We start from the raw sequence: 19,575 nt of genomic DNA, 5'->3' as shown, positions 1-19,575 counted from the left end.
TCCACGCATTAATCTAGTAGTTATCTTTGTCCTAATTTAGGGAAATGCCGATCAAGTGTGTTATAAAAGACCTCGAAAATGTGTGGAAATACGAACTAAAATAAGCTAAAAGTTACTGGCCTATATATACAGGGTGGCTAAAAAATAACTGCATTTCCGTTGCCAGGGAGGTTTTGAGATTATACTGAGCAACTTTTACTATGAAACCAACTCTGAAAGCGTAATAGTACATTACGATACAAGTGCGAAAAACAGGAAATTCGAAACGAGTGGCGATAAATTAAAACACGACCGAAGGGAGTGTTTTAAATCGACACGAGTTGCGAATTACCTATTCGCACATGTATCGTACAACGTTTTACAGTACATATGGCCCTTTAAATGTTCGACACAGTAACATAATATGCTACTTCTCGCACTAGTGCTATAAAGTAGCCCCATATGTACTGTAAAATTTTTTTTTACCCTGCCATAGAAAATAGGCTAGCTAAAATGCGTGAAACAGCCAATTTTTTTTGCGATGCGTGACAATGGGAATATCGTTTTTTTTTAGTAGTGATATTTATTTCAAACGTAATGTAATGACAACATGTCCACACATGTTTGAATAAATACAATTAGTACCTATTAATGAGATGTCGGGCGGGCTGGTTGAGCTCCACGAAGGCGATAGGAAAGATGCCGACCCGTTGCTCTAGCCGACCCTCCGCCCAGTTCTCGTCCACTCGCCGGTGTACTGTTATTATCGCCCCTGCAAACAATCAATGTGTAATTTCAACTATTTAATTTGTTCTAATGCAATAAAAAGTGACATACAATTAGAAACAAATACACACAAAACAATAATATATAAATAAACTACTAACTTATTCTAAAAGACCTCCGTGGGCTGCACCGGGTGCAAAGGTGCCCATCACACTTGCCGCGTTACCGCGCTGGATAGCGATGGCCAACCTCTGCACCAGGTACGAACCCGCGCGGGCATCAGAGGTCTTCTCCCTAATCCTTCGTCCCACTTCCCTTATAAACGCTATGGCGTCAGACCCCCAACACCCCGTCGTCTCGAAGGCGAGAGGTACAAAGTAATAATTTGCTTCTAGAACAGAGTATTTTGCCCTCTTTCTCACTGCTGCCACCTCTGCCGCAGCGCCGGCTGTCCGCACCGTCCGGCCGAGGTGCGAGGCGGCGAACGTGCTAACGCACGTGGCGTCCCACAGCAGGCACTTCCCCTTCTGCCATGGCACCAAAGTTAACCCGTCCGGCCGTTTGCCATCAGTGCGACAGAGGCCCGGCGGTTCCAGAACACACGGGATGTTAGCAGATACCAGGGCCCTCCGGACGATGTCATTTAGCGCGTGGTGTCTGGGAAACCTCCCAGAGCAGCGACAACAACTCAATGCATGATGGCCATTAGCTTCCACCATGGAGCCGCAGATGCATTTGTGAGGTATACAAACATCGCAACCCAGGCGAAGTGCTACAGCCACACGCATTGAGTCGCTGTCGAGGAGTGTTCCCAGGTGAGGGGCAGGCAATGCCTGTAACCACGCCCCCGCTTCTGCCTTTGACACCGACCTGAGCCTTGCCAAATCCACACCGGTGGCAGCACTCATGAGACGGTCCAGTGTGTTTTTGGCGCCAGCATCGTCCCACGCTCTCAACTCAACGCTCTCAATTTCAACTTGTTAGTTTGTATTAAGTCTCCATAAAACAAACTAGTAACATGTTTTTTTACGGTTCTATACTCTTATAGGATCACTCGTACGTAACAGCCTATTTTTAATAATAACATTTTATGGCGTTTCTAACTGAACTGAAATAATTGTTCTACTATAAGTTAGACAACTATTATATTTATTATGCAACGATTTACTGTATTATAATACTTAAGTCACATCGCATACTTTAGACTTTAGGCCACAGCTTAGTGGACATTTAGGTCACGAAGCTTGCTTACTCAAATACAAAATACTATTAACATAAAAATACTGTTTTGAAATGTACATTTTTACCACATATATTTATTGTAAGGTCGATGTGGGCAAGATGTGGAAGATATAACATTTATTGCAGAAATGACCGACAGAGCGAGACCTCTCGTATTTGTATACGTACGTCGCTTAAATACATTCAGAAAAGCTTCACTCCTGCTCTACCGACCTTCTGTATTCGGAGCGCGTGTACAAGCGTTAAAAGTGAGTTAAAAGCGACGAAAGACCTTTTAGATGGTCTTCAGTCATAGACGGTCTTATCCACAGTAACCTTGTAAATTCCGACGAATAAGTGATTAATCATACCTTTATCAAACGCTAAACAGCCCTCTTCATCCGGCGCCGACATCCGGAAGTCGTACAGCGCTTTGCATAGCGCCGTCGGGACAGGAAGCGGAACTATCACCTGAAATTAGGAATTCGTCACATTACATGGCGGTAAAAACTGATGCAAATCTGCACGGCGCTCCGGCGGCGCCGGCACAAGCCACTTCGTGCAAGAATGGCTGCGATCCCACGGCGCTACCCCTGACGGCGGAGCGGGTGCCGCCGCAGGGGATGTTAGTGGGTATTCTCCTCCCCTCCCTCTGAGTAGCAGAGGGACTTGCGGAGCGAAACCCACATACTACCCCCACATGGGCCGAGATGCGTAAATGATGTGGCCTTACCTCGGCTCGGCCCATTTTGATCCAGGTCTGTTGGTGGCCATCATGGCTTAGAGGTACACAAGGGCGGATCCAGCTTTATTTATAGTCAGAGGGGGTGTCCTGGCTAGTTTAGAAAAATATCTACGTTTGTCCTAGACGCAGCCCAGGGCCCCCATAGTAAAAGTGAAATGCTTATTGCCACGAAAAACAAGCACGAAAAATAAACTAAACTAATTTAAATTAACTATTCTAATAACGTTTAATATACTTTCCCTAATATCAATGTCCAGAGAGGGAAGTGGGGACTGAGTTTGTATAATTTTCAATACTTACATTTACAATACTTCTGGTCAACTTTACTGCACTACCTGTGATAGTTTTTGTAAGTTCGGCTTTGCAAGCCATATCAGTGCTCACTCCCGTTAGCCAGGGTCGCCGTTGCCGATCACGGCATGGATAGCTCAATAGGTACTTTTTAGGTCATAATCATAGTACCATGACCTACGGTGCCGAGACATGGACGCTCACTAAGGAGACTGTGCATAAAATTCGAGTGGCACAGAGAGCCATGGAGCGCGCCATGCTCGGCATCAAACTTCAAGACCGAGTGAGGAATGTCGAGATCCGACGTCGCACCAAGGTGCAAGACGTCGGACACGTCATTACCAAATTAAAATGGATCTGGGCGGGACATGTTGCCAGGCAGAGTGATGGCAGGTGGGCCAAAATGCTACCGGAATGGTGGCCGCTTACAGACGAAAGGAGTGCCTGGCGTCCGTTGGCTCGTTGGGTGGACGACATTCGGAAGACTGCGGGTCACTGCTGGATGAGATTGGCTCGGGACCGGGATAAGTGGCGTACTAGAAGAGAGGCCTATGCTCAGCAGTGGGCGATAAAAGGCTGATATGATGATGATGATGATGAATCATAATACGGTACTCGTACCTGTAGGTAAGTGATAGGGAAGACCCCGGTCCGGCCGGAGGTCTCTCCTTGGTACCAGAAGGCGTCCAGTTTCTTCTGTAGCAATATTGTTTCACCTTTCTTGAACGAGAGGTCGCTGCAATTTTACAATCAATATTATATATACGTTCAGATATTAATTTATTTTTGTACAGTCGCCGCCAGATATATCTGAGCGGCCGGGGTACTCGCATATAATTATTATTAATTATTCAAAATTAATTTTGTTATTGATGTTACTTATCTTATTTGTATTTTTATGTAATGCTAATTGTTTAATTTAATTCTAATTTTAATTATTATTGAGAGTTAAATGTGTAATTTAATTTTAATTGTTTTTATTTTAATTGTATGGGCTCTTGGCCTGAATTAAGCGTTTCTATTATTATTATTATATCTGAACACGCGTCTATTTTCAAGGTGGTAGAGTGCGTGTTCAGATATTTTTGAGCACCTCGGCCGCTCCGATATATCTGATGACGACTGTACTCATATCAGAACAAATTTATAATTTCGCAATGCATTTTAATAATAAATACATGTAAATAAAACAGTGCAAAATTAGATGGAAATATTTGCCGCAATTGACTAAGTTGGTAGTTCAGTTGGTATTCAGCTCAGTGTGGTGTTTTATTTTTTCTTAAAGAAATAGCAAATACTTCCCATAGATAAAAATACCATGTCTAGATTAAAATGAGAGCCCCGATAACACGCTATTTATTTTAATATTGTATTCAGGATATAACAAAATGATTCATCTCTTTGACGACCACAAAGATCTACAATTAATTAGCATGATGGTGTACGCGGATCTGCGCGAGCCCCAGCCGGGCTGGCACATGATTGGCGCGAGTCTCTCGCGGCGAGATAGACTACCTGTCCCTCCTCTATTAACATGGTTAGAAAAAGGCCTGTAGTCTATCTCGCCGCGAGATACTCTCGCGCAAATCATGTGCTAGGCCTACTGGTTGAAAACTGGACAGAAACTGTACAGGACTGGGATCAGTGGCGAGCGTGTTGGAGGCCAAGACACACTCTGGGTCGCTGCGCCAGAGGATTGCGTAGTAAGTGAGTAAGCATGATTATTAGGATTGCCGGAACTACTGGATGATTCACCCAATTTATGTCAATTTTTCAATGAACGCGGCGATTCAACACAATCAACTATTAATTCCTATATACCGCACATTCGTGTCATGTCATTTAAATATAACTAGGAATACGCATGAGATATTTATATCGTGAGTCAGATTAGCTATGGTGGGTTTTTACTAAAATACCTAACTGGCATTTTACAATATATTAGACACGGACTTTCCCTCAACTCGATATTTGGTCATTACGTTGGCTGCCCTGAAAGATTTGGGAGTCAATAATTAGATACTTATTTTTGCCATATATTATCTTTAAAAAAAATAACTAGTTAGCCTTATTGAGCTTACTGTGGGACTTAGTCAATTTGTGTAATAATGTCCTATAATATTTATTTATTTTATTTATTTATAGTGTGGTGGCTAAAAAACTGGTCGCTAAGAAAAAATATATTTTTAAATTGCTTTCTCATAAAATAACGTTGAGACGCTGGCGAAAATGGAACCGTCCCTTAACAAATTTAAAGCTATGCTATGTTAAGACTTTAAATGTGGATTAACACAACAATATGGAGATCCATTGACTCCTGCTTTTAGTAGTGAATCACCTTTAAGGCCCAGTAAATTCATGTTCTTTCTCTCACTGAGCCTAAGCATGAGCGAGATTGAAGTGTGTGCCCGGGAGTTTTTTTGTACGTTTAAAGTAATAAAAAGTAATCGATACATTGCGATTTTTAGAGGCAATTTTCATATTTTTAGCTTTCGTGGATAATTTGTTACACATTTTTAGAGTGCATTTAAGACCAATGTTCTAATCGATAAAATCCCTCGAAAGCCTTAAAATTGCTGATAAAATTTATGGCAGCCCTATTTTGATCCAAAAAAGCGCTACAACTTAAAAACTCCGTTTTTTGAACCTAGAGCACACCTTAAAGACAACAATATACATGTGGTATCCTCATTTTCGTGGCCGTGTATCTCTCAACGATGACTTGCGTGAAGGTAGACCGAAACAATGATGAAAACGTTGGTATTGTGCGTCAACTGATAAAGGAAGACCAGCATGCAACATATCGGGAAATTCTAAATTCTTCGGGTATTGGAAAGAGTCAGAGTATTTACCCTGGTTCCTTGGAGATGAAGTCGTAGAGCGCGCGCCCGTGCGGCGGCAGCTGCTTGTCCCGGCTCTGACCGCTCTGCTGAGGCTGCCCCTGAAACATAGAAGTAGATATAGGACAATCTTACATAAGAACCCGTATTTGGGGGTTAGAACGGGTGTAAGGATATATTATTTCATTATTCCGTGACCACAGGTGGTGCAACCCAGCTGAACCGTCGGATAAGGTAAAAATAATGAAATTAAAACTAAACGAGCTCGTTGAGCTCAACGAGGGTCCGGAGTGTTAGGATCGGCAACGCGCATGTACCTCCTCTGGAGTTGCAGGTGTACATAAGCTACGGAGACTGCTTACGATCAGGCGGGCCGTATGCTTGTTTGCCACCGACGTAGTAAGTATATAAAAAAAATATATCGCATTAGGGTCTCAACGAGGATCCGGAGTGTTAGGGTCGGCAACGCGCATGTACCTCCTCTGGAGTTGCAGGCGTACATAGGCTACGGAGACTGCTTACCATCGGGCGGGCCGTATGCTTGTTTGCCACCGACGTAGTAAGTATATAAAAAAATATATATCGCATTAGGGTCTCCCCACACCTGTCGATGCGAAAGCGCCTCGTAAGACGTCAGCCGATCGATGTCGTTTTCGCTCTTTTTGCGGAGACAAAGCTTTTTCTATCAGCTTTTAACGATTCCACGCCGATAACACCCCCCTATTAAGGTTTGCAGACCTTTTACATCTCCAAGGATAATTTGATAATGGTTTTTTATTATGTATATTTTAGCCCTAACTTTTACATGTCTAAAGAATCTTCGTTTAAAATAAAGTATAAAAACATATTTTTAACCAGGTCTATGGCGAATTGGTTTTTAATTATCGCCGACTTGGGTACCAGTGATCCAGAAGTTTAAGCCAAGGGTATCTTCGGATGTGTGTGCCGCTATAGTGAGTGTTGCATGTCGAACTATTGATAATAATTAACATATGTGTGGTAATGGTTTGAAATTGTGATGTATACCCCAAACTTTTTCATAGGCTTCAAACACCATATACAAATCTCTGTTTTGACATTTTGTTGGCACATCAGTTATCAGCGACCACGGCCAGTGAAACGTGCGTCGATACGTCGGAAATGAAGGTAACAAAATAAGTTCTCAATAAACCCAGTTATAAATGTTTTAATATGTGTTTAAAACGTGAGAATTTTAAATGTTATAAAATAAAGTAATCTCATTTTGCGTTTCAACATTTACGCCCTATTTCCCAATTATCAGCCTGTCATATGTATAGCATAGATATGCAATCGTGTCTAGGACACTTAAGAGACAATCATGACTTCTCTGCCCCAGTAACTGTACAGGATACGGCCAAGACCCAGCTAATCCTCATACGAGACACGTCTACTATATCGCTACTTATGTCAATGAGCTATGCCCCATTCATGCTAAGTACTCCATTGAGTCATCGGCCGGTTGCATATGTTTAAGGAAGTTCAACCGTACACAGTTGTAATAAGGTTGAGTGTTCATCAGCCGTGATCAGTTACGTAAATACTCATTTATAATGTACATTTGAAAGTTGTAAACAAAAACAGAACGTTTCTCGAAAGCTCTGATCGATTCTAGGGGAAGCCCACCCAATGTTTGATATCAACAATTAATTTTCGCAAACTCCAATACAACGAATAGTTGTAAAATCGACTCTAGATAGAATGCCAAAGGTTTAAATTTGGTGGTTTGTCAATTAATGATATGAGGTTGCGATAGTTACCTCAGTACGTCGACTTGCAATGAACGATATTAGTTACCACATTTTAGTGGTTTCTAATAATTTAAAGGCTTTGTCAAGAATAAGTGACTAGTGATAGAATACTTCTGTACAGATTTAATATTATAAAATCAAATATATGAATACATAATACTTACTTAACGAACCTCTGATTGGTGAAAAAGAAGAAAAGTCAACAACTGTCATTATTGACACTAAAACCATTATCAGTCTATCACTTTTAAATTTCCATACTAATTGTGTATCTATTTATTAGTTTGTACATTGGTTGAAATTGATACCTGATACAAAAATGCTGAATTGAATTTTTTGTTAATTTCTGACTAATTATTCATTAAAAAAATGAATCTGCTCAGTTTATAATACTAGTGGCACTGTAATCTGTGCACCTCGCGAGCATAACTTAAAACTGAATAAATGTATTACTTCGCCATTTTGAAAAAAAAAAAAAAAAAAGTGAATCTAAAAAAAAACTATTTAATCATCGAACCTGCTCACATAATTTCACGAAAATTGGTTGATAATTGCGACCTGTAGAGGACAACATCCGGACATACGAAAGCATTTTTGCCCACACCCGAAACGGAGACCTTCTCTAACGCTTGGTCAATTACGAAATATAATGTTATATTAATGGTGTATGGTATGGCCTTATTTAATTTAAATTCGACGCTAAAGCTTGCCAATTACATACAACTACAGTCACTTTTTTCTCACAGACACCAACCGAAGCGTCACTGTGATGATGAATTGCGGATAATAATGATTGACATTGTCCGTTAAACTTTTTACCTTTGATTTGTAATGACATGATGTCATGTATTAGCTGTCAGCCAATTGAATTATTAATCTGATGCAATGATTGTGCAAAATACATGCAGCGTGTCTTAGATCTACTGCGTATTTGCGTATATTAACGTTAGTTGTTTTGTTATACAGTTTCTTGCTCATCCCAGTAACTTCGCTAAATCGGTCCCTCGGAAATTCGGTGATCCTTGTTATCTGGACGGACATGGCGCGGGCACACTAAATTAAAATGGGTTGAAAAAAACGACTGATAGTCCCGAAATTGATTTTAACAACACGAAAAAAACCGCGACAAATAAAGTGTGATAATGTGAAGCAGAAGAGTATTTCTTAAGTCTCATTATAACAATATGTTAATACACAGGTGCATCAATCTTTCGCTCATTTACTAATTAGGCGATTTTTATCCCATATTAGCCACAAATTTTCAAATGAAATTATAAATATCTCTGTAATCCATCATCAGCTGGTTTTTTGCCTATCCGGATTAGCAAGCTGTATTTCACTTCCTTGCTTATTTAGTAGCTCTAGCAAATAATCAAAATTTGCAGAATCATACTATTATTTGCACCCTGTCGTGTCAATATCTGATGATCCCGTTATAACTTTTTATAATTTATTACATTTCTATAAGTGAGAACCTGTAATTGGCTCTGTAATTCTATTGTAAGTTCTAGATATATTTAGCGCTGTTGGTTTTCCATATACTAAAATAAAATAACGTAGAGTAAATACTGCCCATCTAATGTACAGTGCAGCACATAATCGACCCTTGTCAGATTCCGCTATAACCTCTAATAGATTTTAGTATCGTACGAGGAGCACGTTTGCAGTTAGTTTGCACGTTAGCTCTTCGACCTTAGTCTCTTCCAGAATGCGGCATTCTGGGAATCATAGATCCCACTATAACGAAAGCACCCTCCTTATGTAAAGTGCAGTACCTAAAATCGACCCTTGCGGGATCCCGCTATAACCTATAGTGGATGTTAGTATAAGCATATCAAAAGCCTATACCTGAACATGTCTATTGGTCCGTTGCGTCGGTAGCTTGCGTGGGACATTGTTCCGCATGCCTTCCAGGATCCTCATGAGCAGCACGTTGGGGGGCAGCTCCTCGACCTTCGTCTCTACTAAGATGCGGCATTCTGGGCATCGCAGCTCCTTGTGGGATTCCACTATAACCTGAAACGAAACAAAAGTACGTTAACGCATGTCTTATGTAAGTAGTATAACTAACACACATTTATTGACTGTAAAGTTGTGTAACGCTTTGGAAGCCATCGTAAGTCCCCAGGCACATTTAGTATGTCTCTCTTTCATTTTTTGTGGTATAATTATAGATATTACTGATATTAGCCCTTTTTACCCGATTACGGCTAATTTAAAGAAATGTCCTCGGGTAATCAAATCAAAAGCACTCAAAACCTTTACACAACTTTCTTTACTTTATAAATTGAATAGCAAGGCTATATTATTTGTATCGTAGTTTTGAAGACACATTTATATCTATACCAAATTACAGCCATCTACAGATAGACGGATAGACAGACAAACGATCATGGAAAACCTAACAAAGAAACCATAAGGTTTTCATGTCCACTAAGGAACCCTAAAAATGTTTAGCTGGCAGTACGTCAGTCAGTTAATGCGTGTGGTTCCTGCTGAAGCTCTTCGTTATAGAGCGAAACATGTAAAACAATTTTCGAACAGTTTTAATAACACTTTATAAACTGTCATCCATGTGGTATGTTATAATACTGTTGTTGTAAAGTGTTGTGTACCGTAGCGTATAAGTTGTCTCTAAATTGTACAGCGATTTGGTTTAGACTGTCAGACTGTATGAATTTTGTTTAAATAAATAAAATAAATAAATCCGACACGTCTGTCTGTATGTTCGCGATACACTCTAAAACTAGTGAACGGATTTACATTCGGTTTTCACCTATCAATAGGGCGGAATTCTTATGGTAGGTTAGGTGTATAATTTGTTAAGGTTTTGTGTAAATCCGTGCGAAGCCGGGACGGGTCACTAGCATTTATTATGTTTTATTGGTAATGTGACATACCGCTGACAATTATAAATATAAACTCTCTGTAAATAGCAGATAATGTCAAGGTCGTCTGAAGCGATATTCACGCTTCCCAGAGCTCAGTCAAGCCTACAAGTTTCCAGCTGTGTACTTTTAGATCTTATTATAATATTATAATACCTATTAAATTCGTCCGTTGGGAACTAAAACTAGCTAAGCGACCAACTACTTAGGACTAGTTAGGACACAGTCTGGAGCCTTGTATCGATTTAGTCTGAACTGAAATAGTTAGTTTTAAAAGTGATTTTCAGATTCAGGTAGATTTTCAAAGAGATTCGAATGTCATCTGATTATATCGCAATTGATAACTCTTGTTGAATCGAGATCGAACTGTCGTGAAATTTTATGATTGTGACCTCGAATATTCGAAAGATGATAGATGTAAGTCAATTTAATAATTTTAGTATAAAATAGCTAGTGATAAGGCCGAGAAATCTGACTCTAGAGGGAACTAGCGCGATCGACATATCTTCCGGCTCCCATCGCATGTTTCTTTCTCTTTCCTTTCTTATATCTTGTTTCTTTTTTATTCCCTGCTTTACGCCCCTTCTAAGAACCACTCCACACTAGCGTCTTTTGAGCGTCGGCGCCAAGTCAGCTCAATGGAAAATTACCTCGCTGCGCAGTTGCGCCGACGTTGCGTCGAGCAGCGGCCATAGAGTTGACTAGGCGCCGACGCTCGAGAGACGCTAGCGTTGGGTGGCTCTTAAGAGTGCGAACGACGGTACCAATCTCGTAGTTCATAATCTGCATAGCCATTAACCAACCTATCGTGTCGGTAATGGGTTCACGAGTAATAACGCGATGATTAACGCCTTTATAACACCTACGGACTTTCTCTGCACAATATTGTTATTGTGCTCATTTTGATCTGTTATTTTGAAGCCGAAAGGATTAGACGGAAATATTTTTAACTGTGTTTTTTATATCCCAGATAGTATAAAATTATCGATATAAAGAAATCTACTCCTCGCTGTCTAGTTTTGTACAGTCGCCATTAGACCTGCTATAGTTCGTGTCATCCACGATGACGCACAGATTTGTCAAATCTAACCTATATATCATCTATATAACATGACAATACGAGTGAAGGCACGCGTCGTCATGAATGACACGATCTATGGCACGAGTTGCATTTTTGCGCGCGATTCCATACATTTTGCGCGACTTCAAATATGGACTCGCGCGCGAGTCGGAGTCGCGCGATATCGGAGCGCCCAACGTGCTCACAAATATCTGAACACGCCTCTATTGTCAAGGCGTTAGTGTGTCTTCAAATGGCTTTGAGCCTTTCAACCGCCCCGATATATCTGATGGCGAGTAAACTAAAATGACCGTAGGTTTGACCAATCAACAGATTACATTTTTAGTAGGTATTAGTAACAAAAGTACAAAAAATATCTACGAACAGTAGTGCATTTGGCTGGCTCGTAAATACCGATAAGATTCTCGGAACTAACCTATGAAAAATATCATGTGATATTTACTAACAGCTGAAGCGTAACACTTTTTTTTATGCAACCGATCATGTGCCAAGGCGCACAGCACGAGCATAGTATACATTTATACGTAACAAGGAAGATGTATCAGCGTGTATTCTTTTGTACAGTTTCGAAATGGGTTTCAGGTTCCAGGGTTTCTCGAACTGGGGCACGCTAACCAGGGGTTCGTCATTGATTGCAACGGGTTCGTGTCGTGACAAGAATCAAGACATGACTAATAACGGCTGACTGACTTGCGTGTTATAAAAACGCGTTTCGAAAGAGATTCGCAGAGGTTCAGGGCCAGATTTCCACCTAGGACCACAAGGCCCTGACGTAGGGTCTAGGCAACCTAGCAATGGTTTTGAGATGGATAATGCCCCCCCGAATTTTTAATGCCATACCTCCGCTTGGCTGCTCCGATATATCAGACCGTCTAGCATGAGTTATGTTCTCGTGCGCGAGGCTGTTCTTGAAGTCGCGCATGATGTATGGAGTGCCTAGGGGCCCTAAATCCAGGCCTGCAGAGGTTCCAGTGTTGAAGGTTCCCTTTTTAACCTCGAGTATCCCTTCCCTTAAGTATGCCAGTGTAGTTTAGTGTACTCTTTTTCCGAGTATGTATAACGAGTATAAGAGTGCCTGTCTGTGGCTTCGTACATCTCCAACGGGTAAACATAATTGAGTTGATTTCATCGAAAAGGTTGTCTGTTGAGATGATTCTTAGATCGATTTCAAGTCACTAGGTAGCGATGTTTTACTTTTGTGGAAGTTTTTATTGTAACAGGTTACTTATACACGAGCGTTTTCAGACTCTTTGAAAAGAAGCGATTAAAATCATCCCCTGTCAAATTGCGATACTTTTTTTTTTCATTTCGAGACTCACGAATGTATTTGTTTGTAAATACACGTATCTCGAACGGATTGTATTGTACATAAAGGCTGGCTCTGAATTTATATTTAATCTTATCGTTATCGCGTACTGATAAGTTTTGTGAGTCAAGGCGACGTGATTACCTACTTCCTAATTATTCATGTGAAAAGTGTGAAAGTTTAGCATTCAGTACCCCTAGTGTAAATAAATTCGATTTTGAAACGTGACGTACGCGTTTGCGTTAAGTCTCATTTTGTATGGGTTTTTGAACAGCGCGCCATCAGTACCCCTAGTGTAAATAAATTCGATTTTGAAACGTGACGTACGCGTTTGCGTTAAGTCTCATTTTGTATGGGTTTTTAAACAGCGCGCCAAGCGGGACGTTTTGGAAAGTCAAAAATCTCATACAAAATGACACTTAACGCAAACGCGTACGTCACGTTTCGCTGTCGAAAATATTTACACTAGGGGTACAGTTCAGACGTGCAATCGAGTTCTTATATTGGTAACGCGATTTTTTATTCGTTAAGTATATGTTGGCAATAGCAATATGACGTAAGGAACTGAACCATAGTCGCGCACAAAGTCGCAAAGGAAAATAAAGATCCCATCACAAACATTTTCGCACGCACTGTCAAAAAGTTATCAGTACCCCTAGTGTAAATTTTATCGACATCATAACGTGACCAACGCGTTTGCGTTAAGTCTCATTTTGTATAGGATTTTGAGTTTCCAAAACGTCCCGCTTGGCGCGCTCTTTCTACATACATACATACATATTAGCACTAATAATATTATATAATTACAAAATATTATAATTAAGAAAAATCATTTGAAAAAAGATTATAGTATAAATCATCCGTAAAATTCATCAATTAAAAATTAATTTTAAATATTAAATAACTGCACCATCTCTACACCTTAGTCAAAATATATGGCCCCGTTCAGTTATACTTGCCGCAAAACTAACTGGCCACTGAGATCATAATGCTATCTCCTTTACCCTTGTTAAGACCAACCAAGAGTGAAAGAGATGGCATTATGACCTGACCGGTCAGATAGTTTTGCGGATAGTATAGTAGCAGTAGCATTAGTAACCGCTGCATAAATGAAACAATATTAACTTTTGTTTAACAGATTAGGGTCTGGGGACGTAAAAAAACATGGCGGAATTTCACTTGATACTGCACGAAGAAAACCATAATGCTGATCTAAAAAAAGTTTCCCGGGTATCTTTTGTTGTCACTACTTGTTTACGCGTAATGACCGTCTCAATTGGAATCCAGCCATGGTAAATGAAATGGGGTATACATATATATATATATATATATATATATATATATATATATATATATAGGTGTATCTATCAAAGCTCATCTTAAGTCTAAGATTATAATAACTATGCAAACTTATTTACCCCTGGTAAATATCACAGATGCCCTAAAGGGGAAAGAAAATTGTATATTGTGTAAGCTGTGAGTCATGTCAGAAAATATCGACATGGACAAAGTGCCAAAAATATGTATACACGACCTTATTGCCCGTAAACTAAGGTAGTGTATACATATTTTTGGTACTGTGTCCGTGTAGATAATTTCAGACGTGACTGTACCAACTTCATAAAGGTTATTACTTGTCTGAATTGATGTGAACAGTAAATGGTATGTATTCACATTTTACCTTAATCCATTGGCATAAGGTGAAAAATTGTATACATATTTATGACCAGTGACATAAACACGTGAAAGAAGAGAAAGTGTATTATCACTAGAGATAACTCAGGTATCATTATCATCACAAATATGCAAATATGAGAAATGAGAAAAACTGCTTTCGTTTTCTTGGAATAGATGTAGTTTCGTGAAATATTAACTTTTCTCTGAAACGAGCAATATTGCATGCAAGAATAACCGAGATTTTGGAACTGATAAGATTGTAAATTGTAACCAAAGACAATAAAGCTTAACAAGCATTTGTGGGTAGTACTGCACATTCTCGTTGTTTTTACATTTCTTGTTATTTTTAATTGTTACATAACGTAATTCAATGGATGGCTGTTATTGGTTATTGGCCTTCTTTGTAGGGTTCCGTACCCAAAGGGACAAAAGAGACCCTATTACTGAGACTCCGCTGTCCGTCCGTGCGTCCGTCACCAGGCTGTATCTCATGAACTGTGATAGCCAGTTGAAATTTCTACAGATTATGTATTTCTGTTACCGCTATAACAACAAATACTAAAAACAGAATAAAATGAATATGTCTTTCCAATCTCGAGGTTCTCATCCAATCACCGAAGTTAAGCAACGTCGGGCGGGGTCAGTACTTGGATGGGTGACCGTTTTTATAGATAATGGTACGGAACCCTTTCTGTGCGAGTCCGACTCGCACTTGGCCGATTTTATATACTTAAGTATTAATATGTTTTAGTTATATTTACGGTTGTTGTTATCCTGATTACCAGTAAAATAAAACAAGAAATCAACACATTAACTGCCAGCAACCCGACGATGACGATTTGCACATTTTCGTAATGCAGACGGTGCAGTCGCCATCAGATATATCGCACCGGCCAAGGTGTTCACAAATATCTGAGCACGCCTCTATTGTCAAGGCGTTAGAGTGCGTGGTCAGATATTTTAGTCCACCTCGGTCGTTCCGATATATCCGATGGCGACTGTACATAAAAACATATTAGCATAATTGAAACTCTAAAGTAAACGCACGTGTAGGGTAAGCACTGAGCAGCACGCCACATACGAAGTCATGGACCTCGGTAAATAATAGAAGCGACGCCATACTGTTGCCATGGCAACCGAGCTTCGAAACAGCGAACTCGTTTCTATTTTATGTTACTGAGAACTACGCGAAACAAAATGTATCTGCTAACAATAATGTGTGCGCAATCATACGAGAAATAAAATAAAATAAGAGTAGGTATCTTTTGTTTTACAAACTGACCCACATCTGACCCTATCTCTGTGTCTTTAGGTAATTAAATATAAGTAAACAAACAATTTGTAAATTTTCGGGTAGTTATAACATTTATTGGTTAACCAACCAAATACAAAACCGCCTGGATCTGTCACTGAACGGCCTGATATCTCCTATGAACCTACATTATTTGATCATGAAATGTTTCATCTACCCTCAACTGGCTTAAGGAGCCATTTGAGGGTAGATTTTGTTTACTTTTATTTAAATACCTAAAGATACAGAGTATAGTCTGTATATCTAAACATCTAGATGGGGTAACAAAGAGAAATATGTACTTGTAAGGAATCCTCATATACCTCTACCTTAACTGTTTCTCTTGCTGCCCTGAGCGACATAAACTATGCAAGTTTCTCGTACCCCAAACCTCACAATAATACAGGTAACTTAAGGAATGAAGAAATTACGAAATTTTGCCAATGTAACGCAGTTCTAAAGCCTGACCAGTAATATATGATCACGCGCCATATTGCGGAATTTCATTGGAACTAAATTTTTCATACTAAACAGAACTATCACCATATACATGTACCTGAAGTTCTAAACGTTTAGTTTTCACAGGAGAGTAACAGCGCCCTCTTGACAATGATCATATATTTCTGGTCAGGCTTTAATTTCAAATGATGTACCTACTGTGAATAAATATGTAGTAGGTAGGTCTGGTAAAATTACCAAAGTAACAAGCAGAAGAAATCACAGTACCATCGCCCACACTGTTAACTGTCGGTGGACCTTATTACATAAGGCATAAGGTCCACCAAAGGACAGTTAAGAATGTTGCTGCTTGAATGTTATTTATTCATCAAAATCAAGCGCTACAGGACGTATCAAATGTATACCTATAAATAAGCATAATTAGTAATTACCGTTACATAAGTTTCACATGTATGAAACTTGAGATGAGAGTGAAATTCATGTCAGCCTATAAAAATAGACGCGTTCGAGCAAAGTCAATTACCCGGTCGTTCCGAATAAAGTCAGATTTTCGAGACTAACGTAGCTCACAGTTTCTGTCTAAAATGGACAGTCCTGGCTAGGGTTACTGCTCGTCAGGATTTAGGCAAGTTTCAGGAATTTTAATTGTTTTTAGGAATATAGTAATGCGAGATTCATACATTTATACTAATTAATACAGGTTGTTCTATTATGAACTGAAATAGATGCGATATACATGAGAAAAAGTGCCCAAGCCCTCTGGTGGCCGAGGCCAGAATCTAACCGGCGTCTTCAGAATTTGGATCGGACACCGCCGTGGCCGTGGCCGTGGTCTAGCAGTGTTAGCCGAAACGTTCATACAATGGACCATTAACCATTACAAACTGAACCATAAACTGTAACCGTCCGTTACAGTTTACGGTTCAATTTGTAATGGTTAATGGCCCATTGCAAATATTGCAATTAACGTTCGGCCAACAGCCCAACACATCTAGTGATCAGGACGTTAGCTGTGTAAGATGAAGGCGCTGGTTCATTCCCCCCTCGGCCACCGGAGGGCTTGGGCACTTCTTTAGTATATGAAATCTATTTATTTATGTATAGTAGTGTGACTACTTACAAAAATACACAAATCAAAAAAGATTTATTTGATTTGTTCCCTATTACAATGTAAACTCCATATAACGATTCACTTCCTATAACGTCGACATTTATTTTGTTGGCTATAGTTGCTTTACTTTTATTTCGCTATATATATATATATATATATAGCTATGCGGTGGAAGAAGATAGCAATATCACTTACTCCCTCTAACGCATAAATGCGTCCCTTGGACTGGCCTAGGCTGGGCCATCGTGTAGAGGAGCCACAAAATTCATTCCAAAAATTGTCTGACAAGTATCTAAATTTATTTATAAGCGGCGGGGCCGGCGAGCAACAAAAATAAATATATCTATATCGCTATATTTTACCCTGTTATGTACAAAATGTAGTTTTTTTTTAATAATGAGGAATTTTCATAAATTGTACGTAGAATGTAGTAACCCTAACTGGATCCAACCGCAAGTGTCCAACCCCGTCTATTTATACCACCGTGGTGGGAAAGTGGGGCAGATCGATAACAATGGTATTGCTTTAGGCGGTTCAGGATTCGGACGCATGTAAAGAAATACATTACGGGCATTACGGCTTAGTTGGGAGTTCTTAGTTTGTATGGTTTCGCGGCGATATAGGCCAAAGGCGATATAGAACAAACAGAACAATTTGCAACAAATGGTAACATTCTCGAAAAGCAATGTTTTTCTACAATGTTATATGGTTTTAGCATCCGATTAAATCTTGACGTGTTAAAGTTATTAAAAACGCTTTCAAACAATTCCTGTATATATACAATACAATACAAATTCTCTTTATGGCACAGGCACACCTCAATACAGAAAAACAACAGGCGGTCTTATCGCTAATATATTTATATATTTCGGGGATCTTGGAAACAGCTCTGACAATTTCAATGAAATTTGCTATATGGGGGTTTTCGGGGGCGAAAAATCGTTCTAGCTAGGTCTATCTTTGGGTAAACGCGCATTTTTAGTGTTCCGTAGCCAAATGGCAAAAAAACGGAACCCTTATGGATTCGTCATGTCTGTCTGTCTGTCCGTCCGTATGTCACAGCCACTTTTTTCCGAAACTATAAGAAATATACTGTTGAAACTTGGTAAGTAGATGTATTCTGTGAACCGCAAGATTTTCATACAAATTAGAAAAAAACAATAAATTTTGGGGGTTCCCCATACTTAGAACTGAAACTCAATTTTTTTTTCTTCAAACCCATACGTGTGGGGTATCTATGGATAGGTCTTCAAAAATGATATGAGGTTACTAATATCATTTTTTACTAAACTGAATAGTTTGCGCGAGAGACACTTCCAAAGTGGTGAAATGTGCCCCCCCCCCCTGTATCTTCTAAAATAAGAAAATGATAAAACTAAAAAAAATATATGATGTACATTACCATGCAAACTCCCACCGAAAATTGGTTTGAATTTGAACGAGATCTAAGTTTTAGTAGTAGTTATTTTTTATCACGTCATAAATGGTACGGAACCCTTCATGGGCGAGTCCGACTCGCACTTGGCCGCTTTTCGAGTTTTTGTCTCCCAGATATTAATTAATAATTGTAACATACTTGCTGTGACTTTTTTTTTTCAAAAATGATTTTTAATAAAAAGACACGTCAAGACAGCTTACATTATTTCTAATGCTACCAAAAAGTTGCTGTGACATAATCGGACAGACAGACGAACATGACGAATCTATAAGGGTTCCGTTTTTTTGCCATTTGGCTACGGAACCCTAAAAAGGAAGTATAGATCTCGCCGCAGATTTATAGAGGAGGTACAAATAGACGAACATGTACCTTGAAGGGATCTCTACTTAACACTATTAACCTTTGACTATTGACTGGCAATCTCCTGAGTACACTTTAACTGTATATAACTGTATTTAGACGACCGGTTTGGCCTAGTGGGTAGTGACCCTGCCTACGAAGCTGATGGTCCCGGGTTCAAATCCTGGTAAGGGCATGTATTTGTGTGATGAGCATGGATATTTGTTCCTGACTCATGGGTGTTTTATATGTAATTAAGTATTTATAAATATTTATATATATTATATATCGTTGTCTAAGTACCCTCAACACAAGCCTTATTGAGCTTACTGTGGGACTTAGTCAATTTGTGTAATAATGTCCTATAATATTTATAATATTTATTTATTTATTATATAAGAACTAAATATGTTT

General features: G+C 39.3%; 1 protein-coding gene across 1 annotated transcript in view; it reads right to left on the bottom strand.

The window, feature by feature from the left end:
- The window catches only part of LOC133525317 (E3 ubiquitin-protein ligase SH3RF1), a 75,808-nt gene that overhangs the window by 32,005 nt on the left and 24,228 nt on the right, over positions 1-19,575 (bottom strand). Inside the window, exons 3-7 of the mRNA XM_061861605.1 lie at positions 9,420-9,587; positions 5,815-5,903; positions 3,584-3,698; positions 2,298-2,397; positions 625-751 (exon numbers count right to left, since the gene is read on the bottom strand). Coding sequence (XP_061717589.1) covers positions 625-751; positions 2,298-2,397; positions 3,584-3,698; positions 5,815-5,903; positions 9,420-9,587 — 599 coding nt within the window. The remainder of the gene's footprint in view (positions 1-624; positions 752-2,297; positions 2,398-3,583; positions 3,699-5,814; positions 5,904-9,419; positions 9,588-19,575) is intronic.

The sequence above is a fragment of the Cydia pomonella genome, chromosome 14 (genome assembly GCF_033807575.1).
Source record: "Cydia pomonella isolate Wapato2018A chromosome 14, ilCydPomo1, whole genome shotgun sequence".
NCBI lineage: Eukaryota > Metazoa > Arthropoda > Insecta > Lepidoptera > Tortricidae > Cydia > Cydia pomonella.
This window is presented reverse-complemented; position numbering and strand designations above follow the sequence as displayed.